Below are 23,733 nucleotides of genomic sequence, written 5' to 3'. Positions count from 1 at the left end.
TACATAAACTTTGTTGATTATGAGCAAATATTTATGCGATGGTAAGATTTTAGCGGGAGGCGTAATCATTCCGATGAATAAATTTTTATGTGATGGAACAACCAAATGCTACTAACAATGATGTAATTATTTAACCCTTGCACCTTCGTCGCGTCAAATTAACACATTTTCACTGCTTCTGTACGTTGTTTCATTATCTGTGAAATTTTATTAATTTTTCCCACAGATATTCTAGTATTCGTAGATAACAAATTGAGTTGTGAATATTACAGAATATATATAAGTTATGCAAAACATAGTCTTTGCTAGCTTATTTCAATATTTGCATACACTACATCGCTTTACATTTTATGATCATACAAATTAATCAAATCGTGACAGTTTTGAACGCAGTTGTCAAAATTATTCAATTGAAATCATAGAATCGTTTAGATATTGGAGTATTCTAATACTTTTTTTTTGGTATAAACGTAATCGGATTAACATAATCCACCTCAACTTCTTCAGTTTCGTCTACTTGTATTCGAAACGGTAAATTGATTTTATAGATAAACTTCAGAACGATAAGACCCATCCGTAGATAATGATAGTGTTTTTAATACAAACGTATTAAAACGAGATGAAATGAAACACTATCCTGAATAATCCGGTTTGCCCGTATTTATTAGATCCAGAAATAGGTTCTCGGTTCAACGTTCCAAAATGACCCCGATTTTTTTTTAACCGAGTTTAACTCGAGCACAATAAATTATTCTCCGAGCGCTCAACAATGAGTTCGATCTCCATGGATTTCTCGCGTTATTGCTATCTTCGAGATCGAGCCGATAAAGAATTAAATTTATCTTATTTTCCCATCGCGTTTCAAGATCTCGATGGAAAGGCACACGCCAGTTAAGTGACGTAATACTTTCTCAGGGATGCAAATCGCTGAATGAAAAACGAAGGGAAAAGGCATCAGCGACACAGATAGTCGCTAAGATTTGATTTGGATTTCCTGCGTTACTGAATATCGATGCCGAGGATAACGATATTACCGTTGAACGTCTTTGATGCGATTCGCGGGAACGTTGCCGTCGATTTCTGCAAACTTTAGTATGCAGTAGCACAATGGATACTCTCTTATCGAATTCAATTCCATAATCATCTAAACAAGTGTTCCGATAATTTTTAAACATAAAAATATTCCTAAAAATATTATATAACAAAGTTATTCTATTTAATAAATAAATAAATATTCTTATCAAAGTTGGTACTTGTTTATACAAAAGTGTTGGCTCAGCTAGGTTTTAATTATATAAATTACAACTCAATGTTATTGAATTAATTTGTTTAATATTTTGTATGTGATCCGTTATGGATATCATTTTATTTTTTACATTTACATATATACATCTATATAATTAAGGACAACTGTGCCAATTTATTCAATTTAATTTGTGATCGACTTTTAAATAATTAATTAAAATAAAGTACCAGCTTAATCAACGAAGTTCGACGATTAACAATTTTACTTTAAGCTGTTACAGGTAAAGATTAAAAGATCAATAATTAATTTAAATTGACAAACTTCATTTTCATATATAAGCACTTTTGTGAAAAATGAATAAATGAAAATTTGTTGCAAATTAAACACTATAACGCGACACGCTCTCGTTTTAAGCTTTTATTATTCGGTATAAGAATCGCCTAATTCCGTGACTGCGGAGACTATTAATGGCATTTTCCTTAATCACGGCGCATACCTGTGTCTTAGTCGTTTCCTGCTACCAACCTATCTTGATTGCCATCGCAGATTCTTCAGCACGTTCTACAGAAATCTAAACGATACTCGTCACCGGCGAAGGAATAAATACTTTCTCTTTCGCAGACGAGAAAATTACGACATAAAGCGCACTTTTATTTTCACTTTTCACAAATTTGAATGTGCAGCAAATTACAATATATACGAAACTCGTATGCCATATTGAGTCACGTTAGACCCAGATTAGCTTACAAACAACTGTCACTCAGAAACTAATAATATTATTGAGACCCAAAAATTTGAGGATATAATTTGAACAATCCAGAACATCGATTCATTCATTACAACTCGATATTCCACTTCCAAGTATATTGAATTAATTATTAATTTAATTTTTCTCGTGATAATATCACTTTTTCCAAAAAAAACAAGATAGGCCATTTTGACCTAGTATGACAGCAAGTTTCATGACAGCAATTACTTTTTCAACATTCTTACGTTACGCGTATCCCAATAAAAATTGAGAGATATAATATAGTGGCGTAAAAATCGATGTGGTAATAAAAGTGTTAAATATAAACAAATTTAATGTAAAAATTGTTTGAAGTTCCAGTATAGTAAATGTGATTGGTGCTTGATTGTCTCCGTTCGCGTGCAAAGTTTTAACATAGGCTCCAAAGTAAAATCAGAAATTGTTCATACAAACGGCAAGCTTGTTGATTAGAGTACCATTGGATGATTCCCGAAAAGATCGTCGAATAGAAGCACAAAGGATCCACGATGCCGGTGCACGCGCGCCCGCGATATCCGGCGGATCGGATGATCATTTCCGGCGATTTAAAGTCGTACTCTAAAATCATCGCGGGGAACGAACGCCTGGGGAAATGATGAGTAGACGACGACGGCGGCGCATGGGTTGGCCCTCCAGCCAATAATAGTAGGAAGATGGGCACGGGGGTTAGTATAAAGTTTCCGGACATATTAGCCACCCGTCGAATTAGCGTTGCGAGAAAATGCCCTGCTCGGTGTCGATCCCAAGGGAGGCGAGCCGCTGGGTCCCCCGGTTTTGTTGGGGTGACTTGGGAAGGGGGCGCCCTCGAGAAAAGGGCGGGGCCCTCAACAAAAGGGGCCCCGAAAGAAACCAACCCCTGGGTGGAGTTAGCACCCCGTATATATTCTTCCGGCGTGTTCCTCGGGGTGCAGATCACGGTGTACCATCGCGCCGTGAACATCTCGCTAGTCCCTTCTTCGCCAACAGCTTCCGTGGGTTTCGTTCAGGTTCGACTGTCAGAGCTGCGTGACAGTTTGGTGACATTTGGCAAGGACCGTTCCTGCACCGTGAGGTCCAGTGAATCGATGGAAGTCTGTGCATTCGGGAGTATCAGTGGCCGCTAGGATTGATCAGTGTCGTTCAGTGTGAATCGAAACTTAGAGGGCAGCATCGAAACAGCATGTCGCGAAGCTTCCTCGTGGACTCGCTGATCGGCAACAACTCGCCGCCAGCGTACCCGCTACCGTACTATGGGAACCAATTGCCCAGCTACATGTTCAACTTCTTCAACTTGGGCCTTGGCTATCAACCGATCAGGCCGGTGCCAAGACCACCGGCCATGCCTATCCCGGTTCCTATGAGCCCGCCGGCTATGGGGAGCTTGCCCGCCCCCGGGCAGAGTCCTCCGTCGCCTTTAAACGCGTCGACCAGCAGACTGTCAGGTAAATATTCCCCTGTCATATGCGCAAATCCTACCGTGGAACGGTGAAACGTTTCCACGAATGTTGATCCGCGATGTCGAGACTGTCAGGCGGTCTAAGCTAACGTCATCGTGCGTCTTCAGATGTTTCAGCTCCGAGCGAGTCGCCGTCCCGCAACAGCACCCCGACGCCGCCTCCAAAGTCTCCAAACTCCATCGGCAACAGCTCGAAGAGGATCCGAACCGCGTTTACTAGCACCCAGCTGCTGGAGCTGGAGCGCGAGTTCGCATCGAACATGTACCTGTCGCGGCTCAGGCGGATCGAGATCGCCACGAACCTGCGGCTGTCCGAGAAGCAGGTGAAGATCTGGTTCCAAAACCGCAGGGTAAAGTACAAGAAGGAGGATCTGCCGGCCGGTCAGAGTCAGAAGTGCTGTTGCCTAAGGACTTGCGGGAAGAAAAAGGACGGCTGCGAGGACTCCTCGAGCCAGAAGTGCGAACAGGAGTTATTGAAGGACGAGAAAATTGATGCGATGGAGAAAACTGCAGAAACGGTCAATCCGGAGGATACTGCGAGTTCCATGGCCGATCGGTATGAACGATCGATCGCGTTGTCCGCGGAAAATCTGCAGTTTCATCAGGAGGCGGAGGAGAAATTAGATCTACCAAGGGTCAGCCCCGTCCCTGAGCGTTTTTGCTACGAGAGGGAGACACCGAATTTAGCGAGTGGCCTGAAAAGAACCTTCGGCGAGGCGGGGGAGGAACCAGAGGATAAAAAGAGGCGGATCGATGGCTCCGTCGTTTATCAAAACACGATCCAGAATACTGTCGGCAATCCCGTGTTCAGGAACATGGGATGTACCAAGCACACTGTGGAAAGAATCGTTAATTCATAAAAGATAAATTATAATGCCATCGTTGCAGTTCGTTGTAAATATGTTTCCTCGATCTCTGTACATTTTGTACATATATTTTTGTATTAAGTGAGAAGAAGCTGTATATTTTTAATATAAGTTTACGAAGAATATTAAATGGATCCTTTACATTCAGTGCTGTATATTTTACTTCATGATCCTCTTCCGTATTTACGATACCTTTTTGGTAATTGAAAATGCTTAATCATAATAAAACTCTTATTGTGGGTATGTCAAGCAGTCTTTTATTTGACTACTTTAATTTAAGTGAGCTGGTGGATTTAAGTACAAGTTGGATGCCTCTCTGAATTACTTTCAAAATTTACACCTTATTTTCATGAATCACAAGAATTAGTCGAGTCACGTTTAAATGGTTCTCTAGCAGAGTGGCATAATGAAGATATTTAATGAAAGGATGATTGAGATTGTTCGCAATATAGTATGATTAATGAAATCCATAGGGACACATCGATCGATTTTATAATAGTCTTTATAATAAATGTATGATCTTGAAATATGACAGGGTTAGACGTTACAATACGTTAACATGACTTTTAATCGAAATCTGATTTCTGAAATTTGATAGCTTTACAGATTAATGATTCATCAACGAAATTGATATTTGTTTAAAACATTAATTAAATCTAGAGATCGCTGGAACTACATGTTAAATTACAGTTGATCAACCCAGTCTAATTTCGTAATGTGTTTGTCCACCGATGATCGATACGCGGTATCGAAGCAACAGCGTTGGCTACCGATTTTCAGGGACGTAATAAGCTATGATCGTCGCTTATTGAAACATGCATATATATCGCACGTGTCGGGTTATATTTATGCGCGAAAAGTTCGATAAAAGGAGAAGGTTATTTGTGTTTACGCGGGAACATATCGAGAATTTAGTGGACACAAATCCCCGCAGATAAATATCCGTTTTTCCTCGAAGCACGATATTCCGCGAATATGTCACGGACAACGACAGAAACATCGGGGACTAAAAATTCGAACGATCCGTATAAATCGGACGATTTAAAAGGACCATCTGAAAAGTCAGAGCTGCATAGTGCAGCTGGATGCATGCAACTTGCATGAGAAATCAGACAACGTTTCGATGAATTATTCACGGCTATTGTTATTACCGCATACATCGTACGAGAACTAGACCATATTCACAGAATTGTAATGGTACATTTTTAAAGATCTAAAATAAATAAACGTTTATACAGCAGGTACTAAGTGACAATCTTCTTCAACTCGCCTTTAATTCCTACGAACAAATATATTTTTGTTTAACTCTTGTGTTAACTCCACGTTAAATAATCCACGTTATACTACTTAATGCTGAAATATCAGGAATATCGAAATCTTGCATCGAGAACCGTATGCATCTACTCCGTATAAAAAGTTTCGATATTGCATCTCAGAAATTTCCGTTAATCTTCAAATTTCAGGAACTCACAATTCCAATCACAGCATAAAGGTTCACAGTCCATTAATTACTACCACTTCCGCCACGAAAACTAAAAGTAGCATAAAATACAGTTTCCGAGCGAACAATCCTTCAAACCCGGTTCAAACTAAAACGGATTAAGGAGGCTGAAGTAGACGAGGGAAGCAGAGAAGGAAATAAAAAGAAAGAGAAAGAGGAAAAAAGAGAGGGGGGGATGAAGGCCAGGGATGTTGGAGAATCTCGAAACGCGAAGTCGTGACCAACCAAGTGGAGTCATTGTCGGCGAGAAATCGGCCGTGATGCCGTAAATCCTGGAAATTTGTCAAGAGAGCCCCCACTTTGGGTTAAATTTAAGGTAAAACGTAGTTAATGGTGTTAAGGAGCGCGGCGACAATGCCCGGAGGCACTTTCGTATCCTTGTCGATCGACAATGGCACACTTGTGTCGCCTTCGTTCGCGCAGCGGGCGAGCGAACGTGAAAACCGGCTGCCTTTTTTTCGGTCCCCGGTGTTGTCGGGCCCATTCACTTTGGGACCCCGATGTTCCTCCGAGTCCGTTCTGCTGCACTCTCATTCATTCCAGCATCGGCAGAGCAAGCAGGAGAATCGGTCGGTCGATGAATGACCGGCTGGCTCCAGGAAAAGTCCGAATCAAAAAATTGTCACCCTCAAGCTCTATGGCCAGCTTCCTTTCAATCGTTCATTCTTACCTTTCTACGTTTTTGAGAGACGGGCCGGTCTCGCGTCGGTGCTTTTGACTATCGGCTTATTCAGTTTAAAGGACGTTTAGCCGTAGAGTTGACTTAACTTCGAATTTCGCGGTCCTTTAACACGAACGCGGCCACTTCAGCTTCGGTTTTGTTGGAATCTCGCTCGTCGAGTGGACCCCATCGAGAATTGCTCGCATTGTGTCGTTCTTACTACGAATGGAGTTATTATTGTTTATTAATGACTTTATCGCGCGCCATAGAAATGATACGGAAACTATGGTTATAACTATGATTAGGTCTCGGATAGATTAGATTGCCCCGAGAGTTCATTGTGAATTTTAATCAAATGCTGTGATTAAAGCAAAACTTGAAGCAATACAACATTAAAAAAGAACTATTAGACTGCGGATCTTTATGCAAATTCTGATTTTCATTCTTAGAATTTGTGTGATGATGCGAAGACCGGAAGTTCCATGTTGAGGGCGGAGGGGGGGAGGGGGTGCTAGCGAACGTATGTTTCGGTGCTGATAATACAAGTAATGGCACGATTTACACTACGGTTTCCAATTATTTTGGTGTGCAAACAAGCTCGTCTTATTACGTACAGGATGAGCTAATGAAAGAGCATACCAACATCGTAATTACGTTACATCGTGCACTGAATTTTCACCAGGACTCCCAGCTCGTTTGCCAAATACGGTTTCCTCGGAGGAGAACTAATCAGCTTAGACGTCGTTCTGTTCGTGACATGCCCGAGAATGTTGCAGCTGATTGTGGCAAACGTCCGTGAGGATTCTCGCGAGTCCGAATAAAAATATTCCGAGATGCTTGGCGGAAGGAGCCGGCCTCGTTTAACTAAACCCTTCTTACGCCACGTCCAAGTGTATTCATCTCTTGAATTTTGAAGTGAGCTGTAATGAAGCGAACGTAAAAGTAAAAATTACGCAGCTCGCTGGAGACTTTACGTCGTCTGATAAATAATATTCGTACATCGAAGACCGACGTACAATAAATTTGTCCCTTATTGATACAAATTAACGTGTACACATAGTTTCACACTTAATTCTCAAACGCAGCAGATTCATAAACTCAATTTCGAATTTATAAAAATTGTTTCATTAAATATTGACTTCCGTAAATGTCCGCGGTATTCGATAAACGAAATCAATGTATGAATCGATTGAAACGCATGTAAAACTTTGTGCTTCAGAAATAACTTAAATCGAATGTCTTGAGAAACCACGGTGATTCTTTTATCTGCAGCATAATTCGCAAGAATGTTTCTGCATTTCCAGAATTTTATTTGCTTACAAAAATATGATATAGAAGTCTAGCAGAGAATTTCGGAGTACTTCGACTTCTGTGACCATTTGGAGCCAGCGTGGTGCAGTACGTAGAATTTACTATTGAGAACTTTCGACGTTTTCCGCAGTACAACTTCTACTGGCGGAAGAGAAATAAAAAACTAACCAACCAATCAAGCTGAAGTTTTTTAACCTTATTCTATAAACCGGTGGTTGCTGCAGGCAGCAGGAACCAACTTCTGAGTTGAAAATGTCAAATTTTTTGAAACTAAAAGTAGCAGAACTATCACAATTTTCTATACTTGAACTTTGAATGCTCCTTGAACTTTGAACGCTGCTTTTTGAAGAATTTTCTTTTCTTTGGATTCTGGTACAAGCATAATTATTTATCGAACAGATTGTGTATTTTTACGAAAACTTTACTCTCGACACTGAATCACAATTTCATCATTGGAATGTCATAAAAATAAATGCGATGCAATATCGAATGCAATACAAAATAAGATGGAATACGTAATGAATCGAATGCAATATCAAATGCAAGGGGAATAGAACTGCAATATGTAATAGCACAGCTTTTATAACCAGATAAGCGCGTGACTTGAGGAATAAATACTTCGACAAGGATCGTCCACAGTATTCCTCTCAATTATCGAGATCACTGGTTTCGGACCAGCTCTTGGACGAATCTGATAGCGATCTGCAAATTCTGTATCGACCTAACTGATTCTGCGACGGCAGCGTCGTCGGTCGGCTGAGCTGTAATTCAATTTTCCGGGTTCTCGCGTGCTCAGCCTCGTCGTGACTCGGATTCAATTCGATCGCAGCGAACGTGAGCGATATGCAGATACATGAAGCCGGTTCCCTTATGCTGTGTTCACACTGATGCACCAACGAGCAACTTTTTGTCGGTGGTCCGTATTCAAAAAATCGTCGCTTGTCGATTGTTCCCGCATCGAACGGTAAAAATCAAAAAAATTAGGACGCACATGGAAAGTCATAGTAGCAGAAGCAAATGCTCACCGAGTTTGTACGCTTTGTGGTCATTGCTGTTGGCATCAATGCCTACTGCTATGTTATACGTATATTTATTTATAAATGAGTATACCATTAGAGTACATAATAGAAGGTATTACTGCGATGGTTACAGCGGATTTCTCATTTGATTTCGACATTTAACGATAGAAACACGAAAAAGGTCAATTACGGTACAGTAGTCATTTGCTAGGGTAATAATTCATGTTGTAGGATCCGAATAAAGAACATTGGATTTATATAGTAAAGGTTTGTTTAGACGTGTTAGTAGACCTTATTATTCTTGATGGAACAGAGAAGTTGCTCAGAAAGAAGTTAAGAATATCTTATTAAGTCATTCAAAACATTGAAGAGAAAAATAATATCAGCAATAACTCTTCTAGATTCAAGGGACTCCAGGTCTAAGAAGCACGTTACGAACGAATAATTATGGTCCGGATAATGCATAGGATTTTTAAGTTTTTTAAGTTTAATAAAATGTTTACAAATGAACTTATTATAAAGTTGATTGAAAAGTACAGAAGCTATAAGTACTTATGAGTCCCTTCGGATAAAGATTGCAAATGCAGAAATGAATGATGTAATACCTCACTGTAATTTCATGTAATTCTACAAGTCGTGATGTTTCAAAGCGGATTATATAAATGAGATTTAAATTCATTCATAATTATATGTAGTTTTAACATCTCCACAATCGCATCACAGGTTACAAGGAATAATTTGAGAGATTGCTCGCTTTCAAATTTCAAAGCTACCTCAATGAATAGTATAAATGTCGTTTGTGTATATGTATAGGAATCTCAACATCACCAAAAATCGTTCAATCGTCGACAAATTAATCAGCTCTTCGTTTAATAGGATTGATCAATCGGAGCAGATACCTTTATTTCTTCTATTTGACAAGCTTCAAAGTATCACAAATATCGCTCTCCTATTTATAATTCATTATTTTAATACGTGCATATACATTTTTATGAGCTGGATGTTACGGTAGCGTTTTAATAAGAAAACGTTTACTGAATAATGAGGAGACCGTGTAAGCAATTATTTAGATTAAGTAAAAAACAAGTAAATTTTATCTTCACCCTAATTGGCAGTAATTCTTTGGATATTATTTTACGTAAACGTTCAAATTAACCACAATGCGTTTGCATCCAAACTACTTCCGAAGCGGAGGATTGTCAGCCGCGTGGATGCGTGCTTTGGACGCATATACAGGTTAGCAGTTAGATCGATAATGCTGTTTTAACATTGCAACAAACTCTAATGTTTCTCCCGCATTGCTTGTGAACAAGATATGTCGGTGAATTAACGTTCCTCAGAAAACTTTAGAAACACATTTCAGCATCTTCACTCACCTGTTATCATTGGAGATGTTTCTGGCACAGGGTAAGTACGCAACCAGCTAATGCAGAGTCGGATAGTTAGGCAGATTTCGACTTCACGTTTACCGCAAGTTCGACGTACGCGAATTAAACCATCCCGGATGCTGCTAATCTTATTAGACCGAGAGGCGCAGCTTCGGACGATTTTGTACCATGAAATCACCGTGGATTCTCCCCGCGAAACTTCGCAAACACCGTGTCCCCCGCTGCACTGATAGTTTAATTGTTTCACGTATAATACCCCGGTTATTGTGTTGGAAACGCGTCGTCGATTATATTAGCGTAATCGCTATCGGAATTGCAATCACACGGCTGATGCATTGGTTATCATATCGTGGAGCCGTCAAGAAACGTCACCGCAATTGATTCGCAATAAATCGTCGGCGTCACGTAATTAATTGGTTCAACCATACCTGTAACTTGGATTGTGAACCGTAAGTCAAAGTGATCATTGGATTAGGCACTCTCCATGGCTAAGTTACACACGAGTAGAAACTGCACCCGTTGCATTCTGTCTTTGGGGACGCTTTGATCGATGCGTCAGTCGTTAGTCAGTCGTTAAACGGAATGAATTCGACGTTCCATGTAATCCCGACGGTTGTGTAACGTAGCGACGCAGATACGTCCGGGATATTTATTTAGATTAATAACATTGTTCGTCGTGTATTTGCGCTTGTAACTTTGGGTAAACGTTTCTAACCATGTGCGATGGCTCGAATCTCGGTATTTTTCGGTTGCAATGTTTCCTCTATATTTTTTTTTTGTGTACACGAGAAACATCCATTGAATTGTTCGCATTTATTCGAGGCGTATGAAGTACCATTAGTCGTGTACTATATCACGAAATACGAAATGCGAAATAGTCAATCATAAATGAATTATGCTTGATAAAGATTTCCTGTCGACGAAAAGACGTTTTATGTAGGATAATTTCTTGAATGAACGAGCATTGTTGCGGTTTCTTGATTCTTGATTTCGGATCAACATAGTTTTATTATATATCTGTAGATGTTTCACAGAGATCACTTTGTTGTTACTTGTAATTTCTTTTACATTTCATTCATTGGTCCTTTGACATCACACAGAGAAGCTTAAACGGGCTCTAATTGTCGAAAAATGAAATTGTTAGTAAAACAGCTCGCTCACGATGATATCATTCAGAGGATTAAATACCGATTTGTGAATGATTTGTTTTAACAAAGATGCAGCTTAAGTGTTCAATCGCTGGACAAGTCACCCTACGATAATGTTCGTAGAGCAGTAAATAAATTAGAGAAGTTTGAAACAGCTTTGATTTCACACAGCATCGAAGCGCTAACGTGTTTCCCGGCGCGCCGTCAAGAAGGTGGAGCCGTTCACGGCGTTGTCATGGGGTAGGCGAGTACTGTGGAGTGGTATTAATGAGTTCGAGCGAGTCGCGGAGCCACTCGAGAAAAAAACTGTGGTCGACTGAGCACTGGAGAGGAAACCGCAACGGTTTCTCGCGTTGCGAAGCAAACGGGGAGGAATGCAACGCGTCTCGGTGACGACGAAGGGAGACGACGACGGCCGGGACGCGACAGGACGACAGAGTGGAATAGCATGGAGAAATACTAACCGGGGTCGAAAGGGGGAGAGGGTGACGAAGCGTCGAACGGATAGAGAGCTTTCCGGTTCCGGAACGCTAATTCATTTCATCTTATGCGCACTGAAGAGGCGCTCGATCAACGTTGAAAAGAGTCAGCGCGACAGCACTCGAGAGCTCCGCAGAATGGCGGGGGTTGCTGGCTCTCTCATGGCTGTCGAAAGGGAACAGTGACAAGACCACAGAGGGACAGAGAAAACGCCGACAGGACACGATGCCGGCCACTCGAAAGTTGAAACCGTTTTTACTTTTTTCCCGTTTCCATCTAGATTGTGTTTCGCAGGAGAGGAGGACAATGGCGGATCGCGCCATCGCGTCGACGACTAGCATCCCTTTTAGCCAGCACCGTTTAGCGAGCACCGTGACGAATTTACTGCTCGATAAAACGACGCTGTCTTTCGTAACGCGGGAAAGACGCGATCGGACAGGAGTGACTGTGCCGTTTGATATTCTCTGACAGAGTTTATTTGACTCTGGCACAAACCAATCGAATTTTCATTCGATGAATCGAGTCACGTCCACCGGCGCACGGCTGCTGCGGTCTCATATGGTAGCTGCAGAATCAAGGTTGCTTGGAAATTTCACGAGACGGTTCTCCATCCGCTTTGAATTGCGGATGTAATGGCAGGAATGAAGACCCTCGGTTGTAAAATACAGTGCCTGAAATTTCCATAAATCCACCTAATATTGTGGTTCAAGATAGTGCACGAAGAGCATTTTAGGATTAATAAATGAAACCGTGTACATGATTACATTCATAGGTATAATATTTATTTATCCATAGATTTATACATAGATATAATATTATTATTTTCATAAATCGTTATTTATAAATCGTTATCTATAAATCATTATCTATAAATCGTTGTTTATAAATTGTCATATAAGTTGCCAATTTTGTCATATTTTATGGTATTTTGATAGGTAAGGGGATGGACTCACTACTTGTAATCCGTAAGGAAAACAATAAAGCTTATATATATATATATATATATATATTAATTTAATATAAAATTAGTAGTGTTTTAAATTTCCCAATCGTTGCATCATGCACAAATAAATTAATGCTTAAAAAAAATAAATGATTATCATAATGAAAGTCTCAGGCTTGAAAATGATCATTGCATAATATTTTTTACGAAGCTAGGATAGTTCAAATATTCACGGTTTAAAAAAGATCTAAAAACAGGTGTAAATTTTTCGTATATTTTCAATTGCCAAAAGTCGACGCCTCGGAGTACGAACAGTTCTTCGATACGAAAAACTTTTTGATTTCATTCAACAACAACGCAAAAAGTGTCAGAGTCTGGTTTCTTTTTGCCAGTGCTTCGTGCATCACTGTGTAAATATTAACCTGGCAGGTTTAATGTGTAACTACATAAAGGTAAGTTCAAACGATCAAATAAAAAAATCAAATACTGCCGTCAACATCGAATTAATCCATCCAATACGACTGACTTTTCAATCAAAATTCAATATGCACGCTCGTCAATTTAGCTCACCTGGCTAATAACGACCGACGCGTTGCTATATGAGAATTTCCAATCAATAGTTATCGGCCACCGCATTTTTCTGTTGCATCGGACCAGCAGTTGCGGAACGCGGTATAATATCGATCTTTTACAAAGCACCAATTATTTCGGTTCGTCGGCGAGCCCGTGCGCTACCATTTTGTTCGTATCCGCCGCCGTTAACCCAATAACAGCGTGCAAACCCGGCCCGGTCACTTTTCGGGAACCATAAAAGTCCTTACGCCCACGCAGCTTTACCCATTGTGAGGAGAGAGACCGAGATCGTGCGCATTCTCGATCCCATCGCACGATCGGTTAGGCGACTGAGTTACGCCGCGCTGTGCGCAACCAACGACGCGGAAATCATTTGATTGCGCCGCCCACAAACACCGCTCTGCCTTTTTACCTGGATTCAATTTAAAGTTCCCTCGGATCGGCTGTCTGCAGGTTGAGAACGTGCGAACTTGTCATCGGTGGAAACTAATTTATGAATCGACCGGAGATCTTATTGTTGCCAGGTGTGCGACCATGCGACTACCGTGGAAACGATCGTAGAGCTACCTTCGCGACCGCTGCCTTCTCGTTTCCATTCACAATTTTCCAGAAAACGCTTAATGTAATATTTAATAGACGATTTGTTCATTTCACAACGCGTCACCGATGGCGCAGAGAAAATTTAATTATATGTCATCATTAAATTGTGGATTTCTATGCAAAATTTCTATATTCGTTGCAAGACGCAGAAGTAGACATTTTTTTAAAGTGGCTATAATGATTCGATCAATCACTACGCATGCATATAAACTTGAAAATTTTTAAAAATTGATCTTGATATGAAAATAATCTTTGCAGCAGGTTGCGTACAAAATATTTGTTTTTATCATTACACTCTGTGACAGTGATCAGATTGATACTTTTAGGTAAACCATTCTGTATACAGGTTATTGCCGATTCTGAATGATTAACGATCTTTGGAATCATATGATCTAATGTTTACTGGCAGACACTACTTTTACAAGATTCAAAGTATCTTGATAAAATGGTAAATAGATCATAATTTTTATTAGACATATTTCATGTAAAATATCTGTCAATGTAACAGCTGACAATGTCCAAGATTAATCCAAGATTGTAGGATAAGAGATCTACTCTGTGTACGTATACATGCCAAGCTGCTGTTGTTACACCAAACTCTAGAGTTGCAGTATAGTTTCTGATAAAACTGTAAATATAAGCATAGATAAGATATAAAGAAATGTACAGTGTGGCTGATGAATCGTATTTCTAAAACGACGAATAATTATAATTCTTTCTTAAACGATGAATAACTATTTCATTTTTCAAATAATTCAAAATGAAGTACATGTAAGGGAAAATTTAACTCGGCAGTGAAAAATGACGTCACATTGGTGACCTCCATTTTCTGCTTCGCAAACATGGGCTGCTCCATCTACCTATATTCTGCATCACAGCTGTCAATACTTTTTCCAGGCTGAAAGAGTTTTAATTTTATACAATACATTGTTTTCTGGCTGTTGCATTGTTAGAGCTTATTAAATTAAACTTTTAATGTCCAAACAGCAACTGTCTGGTACCATTAAATTGAATGGAAAAATATTAATCATTTTCACTCGTTGCAAATGGTTTTAATTTTTCGGAGAATGAAACTCTGAAATGAAAATTTGAGAACATACAATAAAATTTCATATCTCTACGAATACAGGGTAGGCCGCAATTCATAGTACAACAAAGCAGTGGGTGATCCTACGTGAAAAAATAAGAAAAAATTTGGTATAACATTTTTTTATCCGGGACTCCTTTTTCGAGGAAATCGACTATAAAGTTTGCATATCTTTATAAAGGATATAGTTGTCTATTTTTCTACTGCAGTTAGAAAAAGTAGTTACTCAGAAGAAGTCCACTGAGAAAAATGTAGAACCGATTTCCACCAACCCACCCATGTTATCGCCCTCGCAGAAGTAGAGGAAATACGTTTTCATTGTCAGAAATGATCCCTTCCTATTAGCCCAAAGTTAGCCGCAGCACTGAATTTCCAGAAAACGCGGGACTCGAGTTCGACCGAATAAAAACAAACAACGCTTCTTGATTCCCGTCACGTCTCGCTTCCCCATGGTCGCCATTTTCAGCTAGGAGCACATCAGGCTCGTGTACTTTGCGTGGGTGTGTATGTGTGTATCATTTACATGATTACGGTATGAGCGAGATGCGCGACTAGAATGAGGAGGCGTAGAACAATTGGGACAAAGTGAAACAAACAAAACAACGTTTCAATTTTCTATTTCACATTATTAGTAAGATATTACCTAAAAAACTAAAGTATTTTCTTCATTAATAATGCGCACAAGAAGAAGATTTTCACCGTGCCATCTCTAATGCACAGGATTTGATCGAGTATATCAGGATTGTTCAAATATCGATACCGTCAGTTTTTATAAAACGCAGACTACTCGAACTACTATCGCCCGTAAAATTCTATGTATAAAGGAGCGAATTAGTTCGGGATATAAAATCGTACGAGCCGTGAAAGAAAGTTCTGAACGAGCGTCCGCTGCCTCGGCGAAGTGACCCGATTTTCTGGAGTTTCCGTGATAGGGGCAATAAAGGAGACGGTTTCGACGAGTCATTAGACGATCGTTACAGGGCAGCAGGTGCATGCTCGCGCGCGCACCGTATTATAACGCTACACGCTGTTTGATTTTCCCGTTTCACCATGGAACACGCGTGTCCCACGCATCTGCGCCCGAAGCGTATCCGTTGAATTCCGGCCAACACAATTTTCAGGAAATTACCCCGGCGTCCGTCCGATCGGTTTAACCGAAAAAATCGGCCGACCGTGACTATCGAATCCTTAAACGGGGGCTGCGAAGGGTTAACAATCGATAGGAGAAGAAGTCCAGTCGATCGTAACAACGTGAGCTTGAATTCCACCTCGGTGTTTTACCTTATTTTCCGCACATCCAATCAATATCCGAGCGAACTGTATGGCGCTTTTGGTGATGAAATTCATTTCATCGTGAACATTTAGCAAGAATTTTGAAAGTTCTTTTTATGATTCGAATTAATCGCATGAATTCAGGTATCAGAACTTTCTCTGCTTTCAGTAGTTCGCTTTATTGGTCTAAAGTTTGGGGAATTTGTGAGGATATGTTTACGAAATCAACAAACTCGAAAATGATCTTATAGTTTTTAGAAAAAATATTCCTGTAAATGTTAGGTAACAATGTATCATGTAACATAAATAATGAAAATAAAAGATACTGAAACTATGTGCACGAGTGTACCGATTATTAACGTTTCTTAATTGAAAGTATTTCAATAAACGAAATCTGTCAAGTCTAAAAATATTGTGTAAAATAACTTAAATAACTTAAATAACATAGGAATTAGTAAAGTTGTTATTTTATTTATAATTTTATAGGTTACTTGATAGGTAGGGAACGGATTTTATGCATTAATGACGAAGCTGAGTAAATGAAAAAATATTGCCATATTATTTTTTGAACTACTTAAAATAATTAAAAGAAAAATTAAATGTCAATAAAGCTCTTGCATCCTGCAATCAAATTTCCTCTAAATGGAATTGGAAGATTGCACATTTGAATGCGTGGTGGAAGTATATCAAGCGATAAAATTCCTTGCACTTTATTTTCTATTTACCCAGTTCGCCACAGTTATTTCATTTGTGCAACTTCATCAAATTTCGCGATGATAAAATTTATATTATCTGAGAATGAATGTTGCTCGTAAAGTGCAGAATATTCAAGCTAATTACTAATTACAATTGAGCCGAGCACGATGCAGCGTTTAATGTCGAACTGATATGGATATTTGGCTTGTTCGGAAGATAACAATCTCGAGTCACATGGAATGCCACAAGTGCATAGAGATTCTGCCCCGCATGGCCGTGTAACAGTAAAATTCCGTGATGCAAATATGCATCTGCCGCATCCACGGTGCGGATTGATTTACGAGCTCGACGCTCGTAACTCGGCCCTGCACGTGTATTTACATAATATACGACGATTCGTTAAAACTTCGGACATCAACATTGCTCCTGATCAGCCAATACATCAAACTTTTATTGCATGGTAAATCCGCGGGTATTTCAATTTCCTACCGTTTTCATTTATAAGTTGCGTGTATACATATATGTAATAAATATTTTTGTACTGTAAATACATACTGTCTCTAATATATTACTGTATTCTTAATCATATTAATTATATTTCTTTCGTCTTTGAAAGTATCGAATTATTCATTTCACCGTCTATCAGTGAAAATAACAAAACAAAATTATAAAACTTAAATTGTAATTTGTAGAAAGTCAAATTTTAAATATTGGTATATGCTACTATAAAGATCCAAACTATGCTTATTTCAAATGACTCGTTTACTGTTATTGAAATTATAAAAAAATTCTCATGAAAAGTTTTGTAATGAACTTCTTTACTGTTATAAGAATCGTTCGCATTCTAAACAATTCCAATTTCATTATTACGGCAAAGCAACATATTATATCGACCGTGTTTAGTATTCGAACAATGTTAAATTTTCTACGAGTCTTGCATAAAACAAAGTAACACTGTTTTTGAAATACGTATTTTATACATCAGAAACGAATGGATACCATTAGAACGTGAATCAATCTCGTAATGAAACGACAAATCATGTGTGTCTCAGTTTCTGTGCAAACAAAATATTAATTTCGTTGAAATAAATAATTGTATTACATTTCGTGTCAAGGCTGGACTGATAATTCCATAATTCAGTGCGGACGAAATGGAAAAAAAAACTGGGCTCAGCCGGGATTTGAACCCGGGACCTCTCGCACCCAAAGCGAGAATCATACCCCTAGACCACTGAGCCGCCATTCACTGTAGACCCACCGAGGTGATAGGTCGTGTGCTCAGTGTGCTCCGTGCCCTAAAAAAAACGTGTCCTAAAAAAGTGTGAATAACCCTGTGGCTAGATATCCCCTAAGTGTGCTTTCTTAACAGGCACCGCCTGTACATTAAAGGAATACAAGGCGGCGGAAAATCGCCGGTTATCCAATTATTGTGAGTGAGCTTCAAACACGTGGAGCAGAAGTGGGGCTGCCATGCCCAAAGGAGCAAATCGGCACAATGGCAGGCAGCCATAAACGAAAACTAGACACCATCGCAGCCGAAGCGGACCGCACGATACAACTTAAACGGGTGGTAAGAAATTTCGACAAAGAATTCAGTGCGCGGAATTACGACAAAATATTCGAAAGCACCAGGAAGGTCCATAAACCTAACCTGGCTGCCTCGAGGAGAGGAGGACAAGGCCCGAGCCAGAACAATGGCGAGCCAGATAGTGAAGGATTTCGCCACCCTTCGAAGACAGCGCCACGGGAAAGTCTAGGGGACTCAGAGGGCCCCAGCTACGTCACCACCAATAAGTACAATCCCCTCGCGGAAGAGGGCGCTGAGTACATGGAAACAGAGGGGCCTTCTGAAAATGCCCCCACACCAAAGGGGAAGGGCAGAATGCCGCCTATATACATAACAAAGTCAAAGATTAAAACCTTAATAGCACTGATCTCAGAAAATGAACTCAGCACAGAGGCATTTACGGTAAGACAACTCGATGAAGACACGGTAAGGCTCAACGCCAGTAATGAGTCTGCCCACTTTAAATGCTTAGAAATCCTGAAAGGAAAAAACCTTCGATTCCACTCCTTCACCCCAACCCACCTTAAAAATAAGTCATTCGTCCTTAAGGGCATCCGAGGAGGCTTCAATGAAGCTGAGGTAATGGCCGCGCTAGATGATCTCAAAATTAACAACATAAACATAACAAAAATCAACAAACTACAATTCGACCGCACAAATAGCAACAAATACCACTTCATAGTACAGATAGACAAAAATAGTAATCACCAGGAGCTACTAAAAATCAGAAAACTACTAAGCCAAGCAATAAAATGGGAAAGGCTTAGAAAGCCCAAAATCTTTCAGTGCAAAAACTGCCAAAGAGTTGGACACGCCAGCTCGAACTGCAATATGGGGTTTAGATGCGTCAAATGCGCACAAAGCCACGAACCAGGAAAGTGCAGCATCGACAAAGCAGGTAGCAAAAACGCGCTAAAATGCGCTAACTGCGGGGAAAATGGGCACCCGGCCTCTTACCTGGGCTGCCCATATATGTCTATGGTATTGAACATAAAGAAGCAAGTACATGAAAACAAAAACAGAAAAGCTCTCGAAAAAACACAAAAAATTTACAGACAATTTGATCCCAGCATCTCATACGCAAACATCACAAAAAACAATAGAATGCCATACACACAACATATAGCACAACCCGAAACACACACCAGAAACGAAAGGCTCACCCCCCAAAGAATACCGACCAACAGCAACGAAAGAACTCAAGTTCAAGCAACGGACAATAATAACCAGAACAACATAAACATAAGCCAAATACTTGAAATATTCAGAAATAGCCTAGACGAGATCAAAGAACAACTAGCCGATCTCAATAATAAAATCACACAAAACACACTGAGAATAGATTATTTAGCACAATGGACAATCGAGTAATGGATCACACAACCACCAGCAACCCAATCAAAATTTCAGCGATAAACGTAAATTCACTGTGCACAATCAAGAAAAGACTAGACTTACAAAAATATATCGAAGCTTACAAACACGAAATCATACTTATCTCAGAAACCAAACTGAACAACAAACACAAACTGAAACTAGACAACTACGACATAATTAGGACAGACAGAGCTCCAAACTCGAGAGGCGGAGGCACTGCAATAGCTATAAAAAACACCATCAATTACACTATGGTCACATACCCAAACTCAAAAAAAAATAGAATCATAGAATACACAGTGATAAAAATAATAGTAAACTCGAAAAAAACATTACTCATATTCAGCATATACGCCCCACAATCCACAAAAAACACATTCATAATAGAGTTCGAACAACTTTTCAAAGACTTTCATCTGGACAACGAAAACAATTACTTCATCATAGCCGGCGACATAAACGCCAGAAATACACACTGGGGTGACTCAAACACGAACGACAGAGGCAGACGATTACTACAATGGGAGAGCGACAACTGCATTTCACACAAAACAACAATCTACGCAGCTGCCAACCCTACGTACACCAAAGCAAACTCTTTCCTAGACTACTGCATAACAGACAGCAGACTAGAAATTCTGAACCTCATCAACAACAAAATAAAAACAAACCCATACGACAGCGATCATAATGCTCTAACATTCGCAATAGAACCAACCACACTGTTCCATGGATTAACACCAACTCCTCCGAAACCCCACTCATACAACTATAAAAAAACTAATTGGCGAAAATTCGCTAAACGGGCCGATAAGCACCTAAATAATAAACTACCGGATAATAGGAATCTCACAATAAATGAAATAGACGAAGGCATCAACTACCTCGAACTGCTTATCACAAAAACAATTAAAGAAATAGTCCCATCAAATAAATATAGCAAGACAAACTATTATCAAAAATACATCAGCAACAACACTAATAAACTACACGCGGCAAAGTCTTGCCTAATATCGAGGTTGCATTACATCAGGTACCAAAGCCCGAGCAAGCACAGCAGACAGGAGACGAACAGAATTAAACGGACAATAAAAATACTCAATAAAAAACTCCACATCGAAATCTCCAAAGCAGCAACCGCATACTGGGCCTCCATCATCAAAAATATAAACTTCAAGGACGCCAATGAATTTTTCCCGACCATTAACAGGATACTGAGACCGCAAAAACACACTAACATCGAAAACCTCAGACTTGATATCAACAAAAACGAATTTAACAAAGAAATAGCGAAAAGTTTACCAGACAGGACCGACAACAACGAACTTTACATTACAGACCCGATTACTAAACTCGAGATAATAGGAAAGTATCTGGAAAGAATAAACTCACCAAGATACACCAACACCAATACAACCACCAAAAGACTGGCAGACGAAACAACAGACAGATACAGCAAAATAGCAAAAAGAATGACTGATACAAAGGCAACATTTACAACATTCACAGACACTAACCCAGCTCACAGACCAGTACTCCTGGATAACGTAACCAGCCATTTCATCTCATACAGTGAAGTATGCGAAATTATAAAAAAACTAAATAATAAGACTTCATCAGGTCTGGACAATATCCCATCAATTGCCATAAAAAATCTACCGACAACCATCATAACAGAGTACACAATACTCTTCAATAACGCAATTAACCACGCCTATTACCCAAACAGATGGAAACAAGCAAAGATACTTCCGATTCTAAAAAAAGGTAAAAACCCAGAAGAGCCACAAAACTACAGACCCATTAGTCTCACTGCGAACATCAGTAAAATTTTTGAAAAAATAATCAAACAAAACCTGATGAAACACATAACTGCACACAATATTATACCAAATAATCAATTCGGATTTAAGAATAAACTATCTACCACACACGCAATCCACAAATTAACTTCTGACCTCAACAATTACCTACACAACGGACTGACAGTGGGGGCAATATTGCTAGATCTCGAAAAAGCATTTGATTCAGTATGGCACAATGGTCTAATCCATAAACTCGACAAATACAAATTTCCAGCAGGACTAATCCTACTAATATCAAACATGATTAAAGGAAAAACGTTCCGCACATGGGACGGAACGAAAATGTCTACCACCACGTTCCAAATCTCAGAAGGCCTACAACAAGGAACAGTAACATCACCAATACTCTTCAACATATATAATAGCGAAATTATAAACGAATTCGGCCTCAACACTGCAGACAGACTACACTCGATAGCCTACGCAGACGACTTAATAATCTACAAAGCTGGCACGGACGTAGGACAAATCGAAAACTCACTCCAAATAACACTGAATCACATTACTGACTACTACAAAAACTGGAACCTGAGAATTAATCCCACCAAAAGTGAACTAATATTCTTCCGTAGACCGGTAAAACAAATAAAATACTCAAACGTAACAAAGATAGAAAAAGCATCAATCACAGCTAAAAACACTCACACTAACGAAACGGTCGAAATCCCCCAAAAAAAGCTAGTAAAATATCTAGGAGTACAACTAGATCATCTCTTAAGATTAAACAAACACCACATCACGCAACTAGACAAAGCCAGAAAAGCCTTCAAAGCCAACTCAAGACTGTTCCATAACAAAAACCTTTCCACAAAAGCCAAGCTCATCTGCTACCAATTGTTAGTCAGACCCATACTAACGTATGCCGCACCCATTTTCTGGAACACCGGGCCAACAATTTTAGAAAAAACAAGGAGATTTGAAAGATCGTGCCTAAGAACATGCCTCGGCCGATATAGAACAGCAGATTCAAACTACACCAAAAGAATCAGCAATATTAAAATATACACAATAGCCGATATCCCAAGAATAGACTGCTTCATCCTAAAACTCACTCGAAAGTACTTCAGCAGAATTGGTCACACCAAAAATCAAATATTAATAGACATATTGAAAACGGACGAAGAGACGACCCCCGACAAGTTAAGCTCAGGATACATAGCCCCAGAGCTGTTCCTCTTTTGTGACCATAAAGGATTAATCCAGGACCAACACAACCTACCCATAATCTACCATAGGATTAGACACTCAGCCAATAAGAAAATCAACCTAGACGACAACAAATACAGACGTGACCAATCCAACTACTCAACAGCACTCTCTATCAAGGACAAAATGGACAGGGATAGATTAAACAAAGACTACACCTGGCTAGCTAATGACGCCAGGCACATCGACGAACTACGCAGAAGAACCCGCAAAAAGCGATAAAATAGACTAAGTTCCGTTAAAACAAAGGTCATTAGTCACCAGTGATCGTCTTAAAACCTGTACACAATTTCTACATAGCGCTAAATGCTTAACAGCAACATTAGTTTTAAGTTCCCTTGTAATTAGATCCTCCGAACCCTAACCCACCCATCCCAACTCCTCACTCCACACCTACTACCCTATTTATTTATTTATTTATTTTTTAAGTAGCCTAAGTAATATTAAGATAGATGGTAAAAGTTTTTCTAAGACTCTCCTTTTCTTTCACCAACAACTATCGATATATGACTGACAACATTTAAATCTCTCGCCATAAGAACGTCCTAAATCATATTATATCATTACAGATAGCTATAGAGTTTATCCTAGTAGATAACTAATAGCTATAAATAAATTTTGTTATTATTAATGTTAACAGTATTTTTTTAAGTAGGATTATGCTGTGTATATTATGACTGTAACGAGATAAATAAACTTACTTTT

General features: G+C 39.4%; 1 protein-coding gene and 1 non-coding gene across 2 annotated transcripts; one reads left to right on the top strand and one right to left on the bottom strand.

Annotated features, from left to right (window-relative positions):
* Positions 1-1,685: 1,685 nt before the first annotated feature.
* On the top strand, positions 1,686-4,462 carry LOC143259259 (uncharacterized). The gene is made up of 2 exons (XM_076520708.1): positions 1,686-3,454; positions 3,577-4,462. Exons 1-2 carry the CDS (start codon positions 3,193-3,195, stop codon positions 4,326-4,328), a joined length of 1,014 nt encoding a protein of 337 aa, XP_076376823.1. The 5' UTR covers positions 1,686-3,192; the 3' UTR covers positions 4,329-4,462.
* A 13,717-nt stretch (positions 4,463-18,179) lies between these two features.
* On the bottom strand, positions 18,180-18,251 carry TRNAP-UGG (transfer RNA proline (anticodon AGG)). The gene has a single exon. It is a non-coding gene; the product is annotated as a tRNA-Pro (tRNA).
* Between the last annotated feature and the right edge of the window lie 5,482 nt (positions 18,252-23,733).

The sequence above is a fragment of the Megalopta genalis genome, chromosome 3 (assembly GCF_051020955.1).
Source record: "Megalopta genalis isolate 19385.01 chromosome 3, iyMegGena1_principal, whole genome shotgun sequence".
Classification (NCBI taxonomy): Eukaryota; Metazoa; Arthropoda; class Insecta; order Hymenoptera; family Halictidae; genus Megalopta; species Megalopta genalis.
The sequence above is the reverse complement of the archived record's forward strand: the minus strand, read 5'-3'. Positions and strand labels throughout refer to the sequence as shown.